The following is a 17,141-nucleotide window of genomic DNA, read 5'->3' on the forward strand; positions in this document are numbered from 1 at the left end:
TTCCCTTTTTGATGTGGGAACTACTTGGATGGTTTCTGCTTCCCTTTTTTGATATGGAAACTACTTGGATGGTTTTTTTTTGGGGGCAAATGTGAGGTTTTGAGGGGTATTAGGTACAACAACTACTACTTGCAACGACTTGTAAAGAGAGGCGTCACCTTTTGATGTGCACAGTGCAAGAGGAAAAGCTAATTGGTAGGACCATACAATACACACACACACACACACATATATGTATATATAGATGGGGGAAAGCTAATTGGTAGGAGTAAAGTAGAGGCAGTGGGACTTAGTAACAACTATTAGGTCTCTCTCTCTCTTTCTCAAAATCCTCTCTCCACTCTCTCTCTCTCTCTCTCTCATCCATTGGACTTTGAATCTCGCTCTAAATCCTCTCTCCACTCTCTCTCTCGACTCTTCAAAGTCCAAGCTCTTCCAGGTCTCTCCCTCTTCACTCCTGAACGTCATCAAATATTCTCTCTCTCTCTCTCTCTATATATATGTCATCAAAAGCAGGTAGTGGCTGTTACAACACCTTGGGTCCCTCTCCATTGCGGGTGGTCTCTCTATCTAAGCCGCTTAACTGGATGGGCCTCAATAAGCTCCTGATTGGGCTGTTGACACGTAGAAAGGAGTGCCACACGTGTGAGGTGTGAGTGTGAGATAGAGCGAGAGTGTGAGAGCGCAGAGTGTGAATAATTAAAGATCACAGCTCGCGTGCTCCGCAATCCAATTCGTTTCTCTCCGCGAGAGAGAGAGAGAGAGAGAGAGAGAGAGAGAGAGAGAGACCTCGCTTCTCTCAAGGCCAAGACGCATCAACAAAGTCTCTCATTGTTCTTCGGGCATCGAGAATGTGCCCATATTATAATCTCTCTCTCTCTCTCTCTCTCTCTCTCACTTTTTTTAAGTAAAAAGTCTCCATGCACACATTGCCCCACACTCACCCAGAAATCTCTCACGCACACATCGCCACACACGCACGCAAAAATCTCTCTCTCTCTTTACATGTGAGAGGATTGACACACTCTCTCTCATCTTATCTCTATCACTCTATTATCTTAAGGAAAAGTTTCACAAAGTTGCCACTTGACAAGAATTTGGAGGTTCGAAAAAGAGAGGAGGTTATATTATCTTAAGGAAAAGTTTCGCAAAATTGCCACGTGGCAAGAATTTGGAGGTTCAAAAAAGAGATGAGGTTATATTATCTTAAGGAAAAGTTTCACAAAATTGCCACGTGACAAGAATTTGGAGGTTCGAAAAAGAGAGGAGGTTTGAGGAAGTTTGAGTAGAATTTGAATTTATAATCTTAAAAAAATGTTCGAAGCACAGGTTGCCCACTAGTCTTATGAATTGTGCCTCAACACAATTGAACAACCACACCTTCAAAATCTCTAAAAAGAAAAGGCAAGATCTAAAGGTGCACGATCCCCTGCTAGCCTACTAGTGGGCTACCCAACAATGCCGCCTTCTCACATTTTGGCATATTTCAAGCGATAACCTCTCCCCAAAACCCACCTCTCTCTCTCTCTCTCTCTCTCTCTCACACACACACACACACACACACAAACACACAACTTTTAAAAAACCATCAAAACTATTATCTTCTACCTTCAAAGTTGGATAGAATCTTCCAATACAACCACATGAAATCTTCTCTAAACTTTCATTAGGAATCTCCTTCATTAGGAATCTCCTCCATGATTAAAAGACAAATAGATCTCTCTCCCTTCTCTCTCCCCACTCTCTCTCTCTCTCTCTCTCTTACTCTAAGACACACACACCCATACATACACACACACACTGTACGTTTGTACTACAAACCCAAACCAAGTTACCATTAAGAATGAAGCATACCATAGTTCTCTAGCTTCAAACAGTTTCATCACTAAAATGAGAAGGTAACCACCTTCAAGTCTTTTTTCATGCTGCACACAAATTTTCCCTCCTCCTCCTCCTCCTCCTCCTCCTCCTCCTCCATGAATTAAAATCTGTTGAATAGAGATTTGGTCGGGTTAGTAATGATCTCCCACAAAAGCTTATGTTTATTTTGTATTGACAGGGTGCTCCTTCACAAACAAGGCCCTGTAAACTTCAAGTCCGCAAGCCGATTCTTATATTTTCTCTTCTTAATTTTGTGCATACCTCTTATAGTGAAGGATGATGGCCTTGAAGAGCACCAAGAGAAGCCGATTTTTGTATGTAATCAATCGGACTGCGACGCACCCTCTGTTATCTTGGAAAGCTTCATAGCAAAGGATCCTTCAATAGCAAAGGCAAATCAGGTACATAAAACTAGGCCAATCCTATGAGAATCATTAACGTAACATTCTTTTTGGGAAAACACGTATCATAGCAAAACCTGCATATGAGCCTGCCAAGAAGAACCTTTAATGCTCATGAAACACAGATTTGTAGAAGGATATCTATATGCTTATGAACCTTTTGATTAGAGCTTTATGGTCTTATAGACCATGCCCCTGGTTTGCATCCGCAGATCACTTTTGACCATTTGAAAATTTCCTCTAATAGGGCTGAGACCCCCAACCGAACAGGATTCCACATCCTATGCAAAAACTTATCTAAATCCACTTTGCCACTTGTAAGAATGATGATTCGTGACCCAAAAAAAAGAAAGATGCCCATAAATAATGATATAGCTTCAATCAAAATAACAATTTTTTTTTTGTGGAGGATGAGTTTGAGGATGGGGGCGGTTACTTGTATGCATAGGACATGAGGAGGAATGGGGCTTTTTGTGCACAGAGAAATGGCTTTTTACTTGCATTTTTCCACAAAGATTTACTAATTGATCTCATAAGCCTTAACAGTTAAATTTATAATACATCTCATGAATGTGACAACATATGCATCTTCCTTTCACAATGTTCTTTGTCACAATCAGAGAACCCTTAGAAGCCATCCCTGCTAAGCTTATAATGGAAAATTTCTCAAATAAAGGGCCCTGTTTCCATTCTGTGTTTCTACTGCCTATGAAGGCCTTAACGCGAGCTAGTGGACAGTTGTATCTTCATGGAAACTCTACTTTGTGTTCGTGTTTCCTTCGAATATGGTCACCAGTGTCGTGCTTACTGCCATCTCAAATAAACAAGCTGATCCCATCTCTCATATATATGACTAAGCCAACACCTGAGCTACCTAGATTATTGGAAGCGAATCGCATGTGATTAAGATTCCAAACTTGAGGACTGCGCTTATAGAAGTACATGCTAAAAGCTTTAGCCCTGCTATGCACATAATGGCCAAGGGTGAACACGTGAACCTTACATCACATGCAGAGCATTCCCAAGTAGCCCTCATTTATGTTAGAAAGAAAGGCCACTTTACTCTTTTTGTCTTTTTTATCATCTGTACTGTGTGCGCGCAAATCTTAGGCCTTGTTTCCACGCAGAAGCTGGATGTGTGTGGACCCGCAGCTGGTTGAAATCACTCAACTGGATCTAATTTTCCATGGATAGGGAGATGGTTGGTGAGAGGCAACCAAGTTGCAGCCTGGATACATGGCGGCTCCTATCAGTCCAACTCACAACCGAATGGAGAGGCAACGCATCACACGGTCACACCCTATTTTTGGGCTTTTTTTCAAATTTCCCCCTCTCAACAGCCTGTTTGAAATTCAAATTCCAGCTTTCATGGAAACGAAAACCCATAAAAGCTTGGTTGCCAGTGGGCTGCCAGGCTGGAAGCCAGTTGAAGCCGACTGGAAGCTGGCTTTGTCCATGGGTGCGCGTGGAAACAGGCCCTTAGTGTGTGCATGGGTGTAAGTGGTGGTGGATTTTGCATTATCATTGTTGAGTGGGTGGGGTGGTGTCTTTGTGTGTATAAGCAATTATCACTACCAAATGATGATGTTGGTAAAGCAAAGCAAGGACCTAAGGAGTAGATGCTCCACAAAGCATGTGATTTTAGAAAGTATGCAAGGAGTCCATAACTCCAGGAGGTATGGGCAAAGTTTCTTGCCGTCTGTATTCCTGTTTTCTACACGGTGCGAGCCTTATTCTTACATTTCATTGAGCATTTCTGTCACCTTATACAAAACCATGAAGGTGTGGGCCCCAACCCCATCAGTTGCAATCAAACCCTCATGCTCTTTGGGCAGTTCTCTGTGAAGTTACGAGGCCAGGCTATGTTTCACTTATACTTGTATACCTGGCCAGAGGAGGGACACATTGATGGACTTCAATCTATGCCAAAGATAACCTTCCAGAGCTTTAAATGCACGTTAACGGCCACTTCCACAAATGTGGATTTCAATGTCGGCTTGTATTGGGCTTGGACCTGCTTAACAATCTACCCTTTCTGCAGATTTAACTAGCTTTTTATTACAATGCTAAGAAGTTAGACTGCCGAGCAAGACCTTAACACCCATCTTAACCATGCCTCTTTGTTCCTCTTATAAATGTACAGAGTCTTTTGATGCAGACAGAGGCTTAAAACAGACAAGACTTTTACTCTGCACAGTTTGGCAATAAATACTGAAGTTCTTAAGCTCGCTAGCATTTCATTAAAGTGCAATGACAATGTTTAGAGCATTTGCTGTTTCGATAATGTTGACCTAATGCTATATTTATACTGGACCCTGGTTATGATGCAGACTCTGGACAAAAAACTCTGGGCTCTCAAGTTTGATAGAGAAGTATGGCATGGAGATTTGGAAGGTGTGCAGCATGGACAATCAACCTTAAATGCATCGTTACTTACTCCAGGTGGCCAAATTGAGAAGCAATGGAGTGAACTAAATAAGAAGCTGAAGAGTTCTGTAGCTGAAAGAATGAGCATGAGCAAAGATAGTAAAGGCATGCTTGTTATTCATTGTAATCCCAGGCATTTGAGAAGTAAATCAACAGAACAAAATTATTCCACTCAAGGCAAATGTTCGAAGGCCTCACAAGCTCAAAGCTCGACAATTACTATGGCAAAAGATGCTTTACCTGGGAAGGTCATGATCCTGCCGAGCCCAAATGTCTTCCATCCCATGATTTTCAGATTACATGATCAATGTGCTTGGACTGATCAAGCTGGATCTACAAATCAAGGATACAGGAGCTCGGCTGTCTTGTCCTTCTTTGATGAAAAAAGAGCTGTCCGCACATTGGAGCTGGGTTTCAACTCCAGCTTGTTCTCTTCCTTAGAACAGAAGACATTTAGGGAGCGTGTCAACAGGTTACTTGATGAAAAAAGCACCAAATATGCATGCAACCAGGGCACGTCAAAAGAGTTCACAGTCAGAAATACAAGAAGTTCGCCCTTGCAAGTGTATTCTTTGATGATAAAAGGGGAGAACAACCGAACACATGGGTTCAAGGTAGACTTTTTGGGTAATTTTCACCTTGGCCCAGGGCAGTCGGTGAAGCTTCTCATCTCTTATCGGCCTGACTTTGAGACTGGAGTGACAGCTGAAGGAGACCTTCAGCTTGTAACCTCAGCTGGACTTCTATCTCTGGCCCTCAAGGTGAATGTCCCAAAACACATCCAGTCTTTTTGCCAGGACGCAGTCTTGTTTGCTAGGGCCAAAAAATTCTTTCTTCAGGTCTGTACATTGGCTCTTTTTCTCGTACTTTTAGTGTTTGGTAAAATGCTTAAACAGGAAGGCTCAATTATGTCTGATGTGAGTCAGTGGTCATCAACAAGTAATGCATCCCAGCTCTCTCAAAGGTCTCATGGAAAGAGCATGCAATATCACAATGACAAAGGCTCTTCAATCTATGTAAGCATTGAGTTTGGGTGCACTCATAATGAGAGCAGGCAATGCAGCAACTTGTTGAGTCTGATCACAAGAGCATTTGATGCAGTAATAAGCTGCATCATCGGCTTAAAATTGTTGTACATTTCGCAAGTATCAAATGCTCAACAACCAGTCACAGGGAAGAATGATACACATACAAAGCAGAACAATAATCCTGCCAGTCCTACCAACAGTGTGGCAGGGAAGAAAAGAACCTCCACTCAACCTCGCGCGTGCAACAAGCCAACTTTCATGACCAACTCTGGTGGAGGAACCTCGCCTCTGAGAAGTAAGGCAAGTATTTTGAGGAAGGAAAAAACAATTCCTCAGTTGGATGTAACGAGATTGTTGGACAGAGCAGAGCCCAAGTCACCTACTGCTGCTCTTTCAGACAAGGAGAAGGAAAGAGTGAAACAGAAAAGGAGGAAGAAGGGAGTTGCTTCTCTAGTGCGGCCCGGGATGGAAAATGGGAGCGATAGTGGAAGGAGTTCTCCTCTATCGATGCCTTCTTCACCTGTGATAGGAGATTATACGTTATGCAGGCCAGTAAGCCCTTTGTGTTCTGGTTCACACATAACGATTCAAAATCATGAGGCGCAAGTTGACCTGGATACCACAATGGCAACATTGTCTGACAAGGATGGGGGCAAAACTTCTCAATGGCATTGCTCTACAGATAGTAAGCTGCCTATTGCAGATAAAGCCTCTTTGCGAGCAGCAGAAAGTAAAGTCCAAGTTGAGGATCAAACCTCTTTACAAGCAAAAAGAACAAGTGACTCTTTCAAAAGCCTGGATCTTGTATCGACCTCTGTTGTGGCTCCTCATGCTAGAGCTCCAGGAAGTCCTCTGTCTCCCAAGTCCCCATCCTTCTCAGGAAGTCCCCTCTCATCCTCCTTGTTAACGACCTTCTCAGGTAGTCCGCTCTCATCCTCCTCCAGCAGCCATCTACACATGCAGCAAAGCAGCCTGATGTGCACAAGTAGAAGAAGGCAGGAAGGCGGTGTCGAAGACGAAGCTTTTCGGCCTCAGCACACACATGCAAAGCTTCATCATAGTGGGGCTAGAAGAAGCAGTGGGTACTATCAGTATCAGATACATGAACCACACTATGCACAGAAGAGAAAAGAGCCACATCATGGATCTGAAGCTGTAGTGTTGTATGACATCTGGGGACACCATTTTGCAGACTTGGGTAGGCGCTGGAAGGATGCCCCCTTCACTAGGAAGCCCTCCTCCTTGCCCCCTCTCCTGCAAACTCCTGCCTTCTCCATCTTCTCTTCCAATGATCCATTCTCTAGGTAACCTCCTCACCCAACTCTGTATCATCCCTGTACATACACATATAAAAAATGATGTGTCTGTTAACGGGCTTTGTAAACACAAGCTTTATATATACAAACCTCCACTTTGTCAATTCCATGTCTATTTATCAGTCTAGAATTGAGAGAATAGCATTCTCTCCACATTTTGATAACCCCTTCTCCCTTCATTTTCTAGTTAAAAATATGGAAAAACTTAAACAGGATATTGGGCATAGCTAACTATGGGTGTTTTCATAAGATTTACTCACACCCAGACATGATATTGCTTGTATAAAAGAGCCAGGTTTGAACCCAATGTTTTGCATTCTTGATCACTTTCCTTATGATCACTCCCACTTCAAGAAACCTTGCCTTGTTATGTTCACTTCAAGCTTTCTCATCAAACACAGGCCTACAAATAACTATGCACACCACCTTTGGCTTTCAAACTTCTTCTACTCTTACATTTCAAAAAATGAGCTCAAAGGATGCCACATGGCAGCTTAATTTAATTCCCGCATCAAGTGAAGTTCATGTGGTCTACAAATCCCCCTGTAAGGCTTTTTTTTTTTCTTTCAAACATGACCACTCTTTGTGTCTAGAGTGCAAGCTTTTGCCCAAAGGATGTTTTTTCTCACTTTCCTTCTCCAATGCATCTTCAAGTCATCTATAGTGGGCAATTGACAGGCTAGGTTCCCTTTCAAAATAAGTAAATTATTCATCTTCAATGTTAATAGCATTATGCTATGAAAAGAAATTTTTGAAACAGGATGCAGGATGTCAAATTTTATTTTATAATTTCTTGCATGATCATCATTTGGGCACATTGTTGTTGATCTGAAGTATAGACATCTTCGCTATACAATTTTCACATGATAGACCTCAGACTTTCAATATTTTGACTTACAAGGAATAGTGATTTTTCACTAGCAAATCCTTCCTCATCCGAACATTGGCAAAGTGGCTTATTCTACCCCTTTGTAATGTGCACATCTTTGCACTTAATCAGATAAACCTTATTGTTTGTCGACATTTTTAGGCGCATGCAAAGTAGGCATGCATGTTTGCATAAGTTAGGTCATACACATCTATAGAAGGGGTTGCTGTACTAGGGTTTGGACAATTTACTCAAGGTTGGATTGCTTCAAACACCCAACTTTGAGTCTGCTAGACTGTCAACCCAAAACATCTTATCAAGAGACTGTAAGCTTCCAGTCTGCCTATCACTTTCCAAAACATACATTAAAGGCATTGCTTTAAGAGAAAGACACTCTAGAATTATCAAATTTGTGGGGTACCAAGTAGAGTAGTAGCTTTATCCTATCAACAAGCTTGGCATATCTAGAATTCATGTTAAAAGAGCATTGCTTTAATGACCTTACCATGGGAGTGTTGTACTACCCTTCCACTTTGCATTGTTTCACACAAAGAGGCTAACATTATGCATGCCATCAACCCCTTCATATTCTAGTTATTGCACGCATCCTTGCAAAATTATTCGACGTGAGAGTCGATGCAATTCCCACCACAACAAGGATGAGCAATAAGTATGCAAGCAAGGTGTCTCAGTGGCATTGCTCTGTTTTGCAGATGAGACTCCTCACAAGCAATTAACAGTGCAGATCATTTGAACAAGCCCAAGGAGAAGGATAAAAAATAAGAGGCTTATTCAAAAAAGAAAATGTCTGAAGACACATTATGGGCAAAACCAAGAAAAATGAACCCAATTACTACCTACCACTACCTAGTTTGAAAATGCGAGTTGTCCTCTCATCTCGCGCGCTCTGGAGGATAATCTCTTAGTTCTGTTTCTTCTTCTATTACTTCTAGCGTTACTGCCTTGGAAGTAGTTGGCTGATTTGGGAATATCTCCCTTTGACTTCCCCTATTCTAAGGCTGAGGTCTTCCATTACTATGCATTGAAAAGCTAAGGGTTGGTTAGGGAATCTTCCTCTCGGGTTTCCTTGATTTTGACGGGAAGGACCTTGATTACTCTGGAAGGAAGGAGCTGGCATCTGGAATCTTGGTCCTTGACTTCCTTGTCCTGAAAACCTTAATCCAAAAGGAGTTGGGCAATCCATACTACGATGATCGTATCCCTGGCAGTTAAAGCATTTAACTTCTTTGTTCAAGGATGGAACTTCTGAAGTTGAATTCCAGGGGATTGTGTTCTGGGAAAAAGGCCTTTCTTCCATTCTAGAACCTCCCGTATCCTGAGTTTGCCCTTGTTGTCTCTTAGGAGGTGGAAAGTTGGAATCACCTTCCGGAGCTAGGAATATTTTGAAAGATGATGGTGAAGGCTTCGGCGGGACCTTGACAACAAAGGCCTTGGCGAAATCCTTCGCCATCTGCACTGCTTCAGCCATGGAAACTGGCTTGGCATTCTTTACCACTGTATCCAAAGATTCGTTCATTCCCCGAATGAACCTGGCCATCAGCTGTTCTTCATCCAACGGTGGCGAGTATTTGAGGAGGAGAGCAAACGTCTGGTGGTATTCCTTTGTGTTTCGGCTTCCTTGGGTTAGCTCCAGGAATTCATTCATCTTAGTTTCCAGGAAGCCGGGAGGATAGAATCTCTTCCTTAGGTAAGCTTTGAGATCATTCCATGTTTGGGTATTCCGATCCAAACGGTTTGTCTCACAGTGGTTTCTCCATGCTACTCTAGCTGTTTCTACGATCTTCAGCCTGGCAAGAGCCACCTTACTCTTTTCATTGTACCCTATGACATCGATGTACTCCTCCATAGCTTCAATCCACTTTTCTACTGTTTCTCCCAAGTACTCCTCTTCACCTTTGTTGAAAGGTCCAGGGTGAGATCTATGAAGAGCTTTGCGAACATCTGGGTCAAGCTCTTCCTCATCGAGTTGGGGGTTAACATTTCTACCACGACGACCTCATTCCATGATCCTATCAATACGAAAATTCTTGTTAAGTCCTTTTTTTCCAACTTAACCAAGATACTCTGGTGAAAAGACCACTTTATAATTTCAATCCAACTTTAGATCTAACCGATTCTAGGGTTCCTTAAAAGTTTGGTCAAACCTCACAGAATCCTAGGATAAAGATCCCTTCTACAAGAAGAACATACAAAACTCATTATTAGAAAATAGTTCATTCATATCCTTAACACAATAATGGTTTATCAGACCAGTAATTCCATCTGAACATTTTCCAACGAAAATTTCAATTATACAGGTTCTCAATTTGTCATTTCTCAATTGGGTCCACTGGGTCAAAGGTCAACTATGAACAATCTGTCACAGCACGATCCACTAATCTCATAGTGATCTGCTGAAAGTCTTAATCATCTTTCACGTTACTAACATCATCACTGGGATTCTCTCCATTCATCCTCATCATGACTTTATTCAACTTATCTACTTTCAACCATCATTCAGAAAGCATCATCTTTCTCAATCAGAATCCAAATCAATTCATCAATTCTCAACCTGAATTCTAAAATCATATCAACCAGCATCCGAAATCATAATCTGGGATAGCATTTTTGCTTATAACTTCAAGGTCTTAGATTCACTTGTATATATTGTCTGTAAAGAGCTGCAGTTATACCCACAGTATACACGGATAATCACGGTCCTTGGAGCTATAACTAACGTAGTCAAGAGCCTTAACTTCCCTTTTTCATTCCGACCAAAGCCCCGGATCACATGGCCGGATCAAGGGAGGAACTTGCACTTGGATCATAGAGACTAACGCTTTTTTCCTCGTCAAGAGGCACAGCCGTTGATTCTTTTCCATAGAACAAGGATTATCCGTGATTTACTTCGTGACTATTGTAACTTGAACAGAATTGAATTTTAATTATAGGAATCCATCAGTCTAGCCTAATCCCATCTAGTCCCATGGGCGCCCAACCACTGTATTGATAGGATCCATTATAAAAATTTGGTTATGTTTTATCCCGGGTACTAGGGAAAAGAGTTCCCAGGCCCCCTAGTCAGCTCTCATGCAAAAATCAAATAGACAGACCACTTACACACCCAATATGAAATTGCCTTTTCTCTGATTCAACTATTTCCAAAACAGATTTGCAATAAAACCACAATGTTTCCTTCCTAATCCTCAGTATTCCATTTCCAGATTCAATTTCCAACTTTTCCACTTTCCATCCCTAAGATTCAATTTCAGTCATTCCTTCCTCAGCATACCTATGGCATCATCGGTAACCAGAACGCTCACCACCTGCTCACTCAGGGGTCTTTTCAATAGTTCCTAGCCCATAGTACCTAGGAGTTTAATTACATAAAAACCATATGGACTCTCAGTTGGGGATCAGCAAGATCAACCAACAAGATCCATATAAAAGAGCCATGAACTCCTCCGTTGAAGACCAGTAAGGCCAACCAGATCCATTGCCGTGTTCAGAAAACAACTCCAACTCATTTTCTTCCCCGACGCACGCGTGGGTATCTTGGGCGACCCAGAGCCCGAGCACCGTATGGTTAGCACCCTCTAGGCTCCTTCGCAGGTCACCTAGCGCTTCACTCATGGGCCGCTTCCTTGGTCCCTCATCCATCGTACCCGGAAGCTCATGGTCAAGACCTCGGCCGACCTTGCCACGTGAGACATCCTTCATTGACTCTCCGTCAGCTCTTGCAACCTTTTCACTTAGGTCCTCACTCACGACCTTATTTGACAAGATAGTCAAAATGCTTCCCTAGCATTCTTGACATAAAACAATCTTTAAAAATAGGTCTCAATTACAGTTTCCAACAAACTCCCATCTTTCCACATCATTACACGTCATTTCTCATCATTCCACATTCTTCTACATCAATTCACATTGCATCATTCCACATCCATTTACATCGTTCTACATCAATTCACATCCATTTACATCCTTCCACATCCATTCGCATCATCCTACATCCATTCACATCATTCCTACATCCATTCATATCCATTCACATCATTCCTACATCCATTCACATCATATCACATCCATTCACATTATTCCTTCATCCATTCACATCCATTCACATCATTCCTACATCCATTCTCATCATTCCTATATCCATTCTCATCCACTCACATCATTCCTACATCCACTCACATCATATCACATCTATTCACATCATCCTACATCCATTCACATCATTTCTACATCCATTCACATCATTCCTATATCTATTCTCATCCATTCACATCATTCCTACATCCACTCACATCCATTCACATCATTCCTACATCCATTCACATCCATTCACATTCATTCACATCATTCCTACATTCATTCACATTCATTCACATCATTCCTACATTCATTCACATTCATTCTCATCATTCCTACATCCATTTACATTCATTCCTACATTCCTACATCCATTTACATTCATTCACATCATTCCTACATCCATTCTCATTCATTCGCATCATTCCTACATCCATTCACATTCATTCACATCCATTCACATCATCATATCACATCCATTCACATCATCCTACATCCATTCACTTCATTCCTACATCCATTCACAGATGGACATTAAGACTGCATTCTTGAATGGTGATTTACATGAGGAGGTGTATGTATTGCAGCCTCCTGGTTTTGCTGTGAAAGGAGAAGAGTCTAAAGTATGCAGGTTTCTCTTTCGGCATGAGTATGCCACTCTTCACACGAGTGTCCCCACAGTGTGGTTCATCGAGATATAGGCAAGATGTCCAAGGACAAAAGGTCCATGCTAAAGTCTTACGACACTCCCCCATCATTCCACGCATTCAAACAATGTTCAAATGTAAATCCATTCCATCTTAAATGACTTGGCATTAAAACACTGGATCCACAGATGACGTTATGTGTGTGCCCGTTGATTCTCCAGCATGGAGGCATATTGAAGAGAAGCGGGTGGACTTTGGGGAAGAGCCGCATCATATTTTTCTCAGACTAGCATAGGATGGAGTCAATCCATTTGGCTTATGAAGTTCATCACGGAGTACATGGCCCGTTTGCTTAGTGAATTATAACTTGCCACCATGGTTAGCAATAAAGAAGGGACACCTTTTACTTTCCTTGATAGTTCCAGGGAAGTACAAAGTTAAGAACATGGAAGTCTACTTGGATCCATTAGTTGACAAGCTATGCACGTTATGGGATGGTATCCAAGTTCATGATCCGTATAAGCGGTTTGGAGAAAGGGCTGCAACAGTGCGGGGAATACTTATGTGGACCATGCATGATTGGCTGGGCTATGGAGAGTGCTCTGGTAAGTTAATTATTCTAAGATTCCTTGATCTGAATTAATTTCATAATTTTGGTAATTTTATATTATTTTCATATCTCATCACAATGATTAGCATGTTTGGCAGAGCTTTCAATATCTGGTTATAATGCATGCCCTATATGTGGGCCTAGATTAGAGGCTCGATACTCAATAGCTTTGAAGAAGGTTGTCCTACGAGGGCCACAAAAAGTATCTCCCCGACAACCATGAGTTGCAAGAGAGATTTCTAGGGAGGCCTCCTTGTATGCTAAAGCCAAGTGATTGGAGGAGGGCATGGGAAGTGGATCCAAGTTATTCGCCCCCCGAAATATGAAGCGGCTATCCATCTTCCATCTACTCCCATACTGGAGTGATCTTTTATTCAATCATCTTCTTGACCCTATGAACATTTTCAAAAACATAGACGATATGCTTTAGAAGACCATCTCAAAGTTGTTAAAGAGAGAAAGGCACAAAGGGATGATCTACAAGAGGTGGATCGCATGCAACACTTATGGGCACGGAGTAGACCTGATGGGAAGGTGATTCTCCTTAGAGCACCTTGGGTCTTAACCAAAGAAGAGTAGCGGCGTGTAAAGAAGTGCATCAGTGAGTTTCGCACTCCCATTGGTTGTATGCATTGATTGAAGGGAGCATTCACAAAGAATGAGGACCTTAGTGGCTTGAAGTCTCATGGCTGGCACAAAATCTTACAGTTTGTGCTACCAATAGCCATTAAGGATTGCCTCAACAAAGACATAAGAGCAATGATATACAAGATTAGTGCAGTGGTATGGTGGATATCAAAGGAGATTAGAAGAAATACGTTGGACGCAGCTCGTCAAAAATCCATTGAAGCAATGACGAAGAAATTATTTCCAACAAGTTTCCTGACCATTCAATTGCACGTACTTGTTCATGTGATTGACGAGGTTGCTATAGCAAGCGTTATTCATAGTTGATGGATGATTTTCCTTGAGACACTTATGAAGACACTGAAAGGTTTTGTTTGTCAAAAAGATCGCCCCCCCTTGAGGGTAGTATGGCACAATGGATGGAATGACATGTTCAAGAATATCTCGTATACATGACATAATTTCTTAGTACGTCAGACCCAGATATGCCATGATTGTGGACAAAACAAGAGGATGATAGACTCGTTGTTGGGGAAGAGCCTCAAGGAAAAGGGCTTCAGAGAACAATGGATATGGCATTGCGAGAGAAGATTAATAAATTTTGCATCCTCAAATCAAGTGGTATGGAGAAATGGATCAAGAGGTATAACCTAGCAAAGGAGGGAAAGAGATCAAGATCGTCGAATAACTAGAGCATTGCCACACCTAGATTCACTTGCTCAACTTCCAAAATTTCCTTCTATAGTAGATGGCTTCAGCAAACCATACTTCAGAAAGCTTGAGTTCAGAAAGTTTCTATGTTCATTTTTTATGTGAAGTATTTAAGGTAGTGACTCAAGGACCAGAAGCAACCATGCGCAGAGATAAGAGCGGATTTGTTCAAGTAGACTCCACAAAGATATGGACAAAATCGAAGGGACACATTTGTGCTACCAAAGCATTGTGAGCATGTCGTCTTCAAAGTGGACTTGAGAGATTATAGGTGGTTGTTTGTAATCCAAATTAATCCACTGATTAAACTTTTCTTATTGTTTACTCACTAGAAAGTGAACAATTGAGTAGATTAGAGTACTTTACTTCAAATTGGGATTAATTTTAAATTGATATTAGAATGTTAAAAATTAAAAAATGGTTAGCCATACAAAGAGGTTATGGCAAAATTTTCTTGAATTTTGTGGAAAATAAAGTTTATTTTTATGTTATTCTAAAAGAGTAAACCCCACCGTTTGTGCATTCTAAAAGAAATATTTTTATTTACTCCATGTACATATTCGCCTATGAATATGCATGGATATCATTGATATTAATTATTGAAATTAATTTCTATGCATAGAAAGATGCATATTGAAAATCTATTTTTATTGAATTTAATTTCTATGCATGGAAAGATGCATAATAGAAATATTTTTTATTATAAAAGTGTTATTTTCATTGAATTCAATTTCTATGCATGGAAAGATGCATAATAGAAAATTTTTTATTATAAAAGTGTTTTTTTCGTTGAATTCAATTTCTATGCATAGAAAGATGCATAATAGAAATTTTTTTATTATAAAAGTGTTATTTTCATTGAATTCAATTTCTATGCATGGAAAGATGCATAATAGAAATTTTTTTATTATAAAAATGTTATTTTCATTGAATTCAATTTCTATGCATGGAAAGATGCATAATTAAAAAAATTTATTATAAAAGTGTTATTTTCATTGAATTCAATTTCTATGCATGGAAAGATGCATAATAGAAATTTTTTATTTATAAAAGTGTTATTTTCATTGAATTCAATTTCTATGCATGGAAAGATGCATAATAGAAATTTTTTTATTATAAAAGTGTTATTTTCATTGAATTTAATTTCTATGCATGGAAAGATGCATAATAGAAATTTTTTTTATTATAAAAGTGTTATTTTCATTGAGTTTAATTTCTATGCATGGAAAGATGCATAATAGAAATTTTTTATTATAAAAGTGTTATTTTTATTAAATTTAATTTCTATGCATGAAGAAATTCTTTTTATTTTAAAAGTGTTATTCCTATTAAATTGGTTTCATGCATAAAAGGATTTTCTTTTATAAAAAAAGTGTTATTTCCATTGAAGTTGGATTTTATGCATAAATAGATGCATAAAGAATTTTTATATCAAAATTAGATTTCTCTTTAATTCTATGTTTAATTTCCATGAGTATTTGATAAATGAATAAGTAAATACTCTAAGAGAGAAATTTCTATTGTTTTATATTCACTCGGATTGTAAAGAGAAAATTCAAGAAATCTATCCAAGTCGAAATATTCAGATAAATGATTAATTCCTCATCAGAATTCATGATAAATTTAGAAATCAGTTAAGTGAATATTCAATGAAATGAAATTCAATAAAATAGTAACTGAAATATCACCCCCCCTTTTTGAGAAAGATAGTTCAGGAAGAACCTTATCAGACTCGAACCCTGAATCAGACTATGACCAAGACCAAACTCTTTCGTCAAGTTTCGAGGAAAGAAGATGTGACCAGTTCTGGAAAATACACTCAAATCTCCCACCAAATCTGAAACTAAGTTAAGACCCTTCGAATTGATCTGAGGATCAAGGTTACAAAATTCGAGGAATTCTGTTTTGAATTTCAGTATTTCGATTATGAAGTTTTGGGGATACTGATTTAAGATATACTCATTGTATTCAAAAGAAAATCAAACTGAAAACTTGGATAAAAACCCTGTTTTCTTAAAGGACTGTCTTACGCCAAAATGCTGGACGGAGCATTTGGTATATGTGTTTTTCTAAGGGAAGTTCGGTGGCGGGGTGTGTTCAAAGGACAGCTCACGCGGGCAAAGCCTCGTCTTGACCAACCTCGGTACACATTTAAAATGGTTTGCTTCCGGTACGATGGATGTGGGCCGACGAAGCGGTCCCTGAGTGAAGTGCCAGGACACCTAAGGAGGATCCTGGAGGGTTCTGACCAGGTGATGCACGGGCTCACGGTACCTAGGACACCCATGCATATTTCATGGAAGATTTTGTATGATCGACCAATGATTATTGTAATCTGTTTTACTGGATTTCGTTAAACTGACCAGCTAGTTTCAACGGGGAGTCCAAAGTGATACTATTTTTTTTTCTTGAGAAACAAGGATTGGATGGAAATTTTGAGTTATGACATCTGTAATCAATAACTGTTTGTTAATGGATTGTTTTATAAGTTAAAGTTTTAAAGAGGAGGGTGTGTGTGTATCTGTATTCG

At 40.1% G+C, this 17,141-nt stretch overlaps 1 protein-coding gene across 1 annotated transcript; it reads left to right on the forward strand.

Moving 5' to 3' along the window:
* The first annotated feature begins 1,775 nt into the window (after positions 1–1,775).
* On the forward strand, positions 1,776–7,157 carry LOC147612932 (uncharacterized). The gene is made up of 3 exons (XM_086782207.1): positions 1,776–1,898; positions 2,060–2,282; positions 4,613–7,157. The coding sequence occupies exons 1-3, from the start codon at positions 1,891–1,893 to the stop codon at positions 7,043–7,045; spliced, it is 2,664 nt and encodes an 887-aa protein (XP_086638333.1). The 5' UTR covers positions 1,776–1,890; the 3' UTR covers positions 7,046–7,157.
* The last annotated feature ends 9,984 nt before the right edge of the window (positions 7,158–17,141 follow it).

Source organism: Cibotium barometz, chromosome 44 (genome assembly GCF_041138505.1).
Source record: "Cibotium barometz isolate CiBa-2024 chromosome 44, ASM4113850v1, whole genome shotgun sequence".
Classification (NCBI taxonomy): domain Eukaryota; kingdom Viridiplantae; phylum Streptophyta; class Polypodiopsida; order Cyatheales; family Cibotiaceae; genus Cibotium; species Cibotium barometz.

What these genes read in the sequence shown, in the direction of transcription:
- LOC147612932 (XM_086782207.1), top strand. An exon ending in CAATAGCAAAGGCAAATCAG is followed by an intron (nt 2,283 to 4,612) that starts GTACATAAAACT and finishes GTTATGATGCAG; the next exon opens with ACTCTGGACAAAAAACTCTG.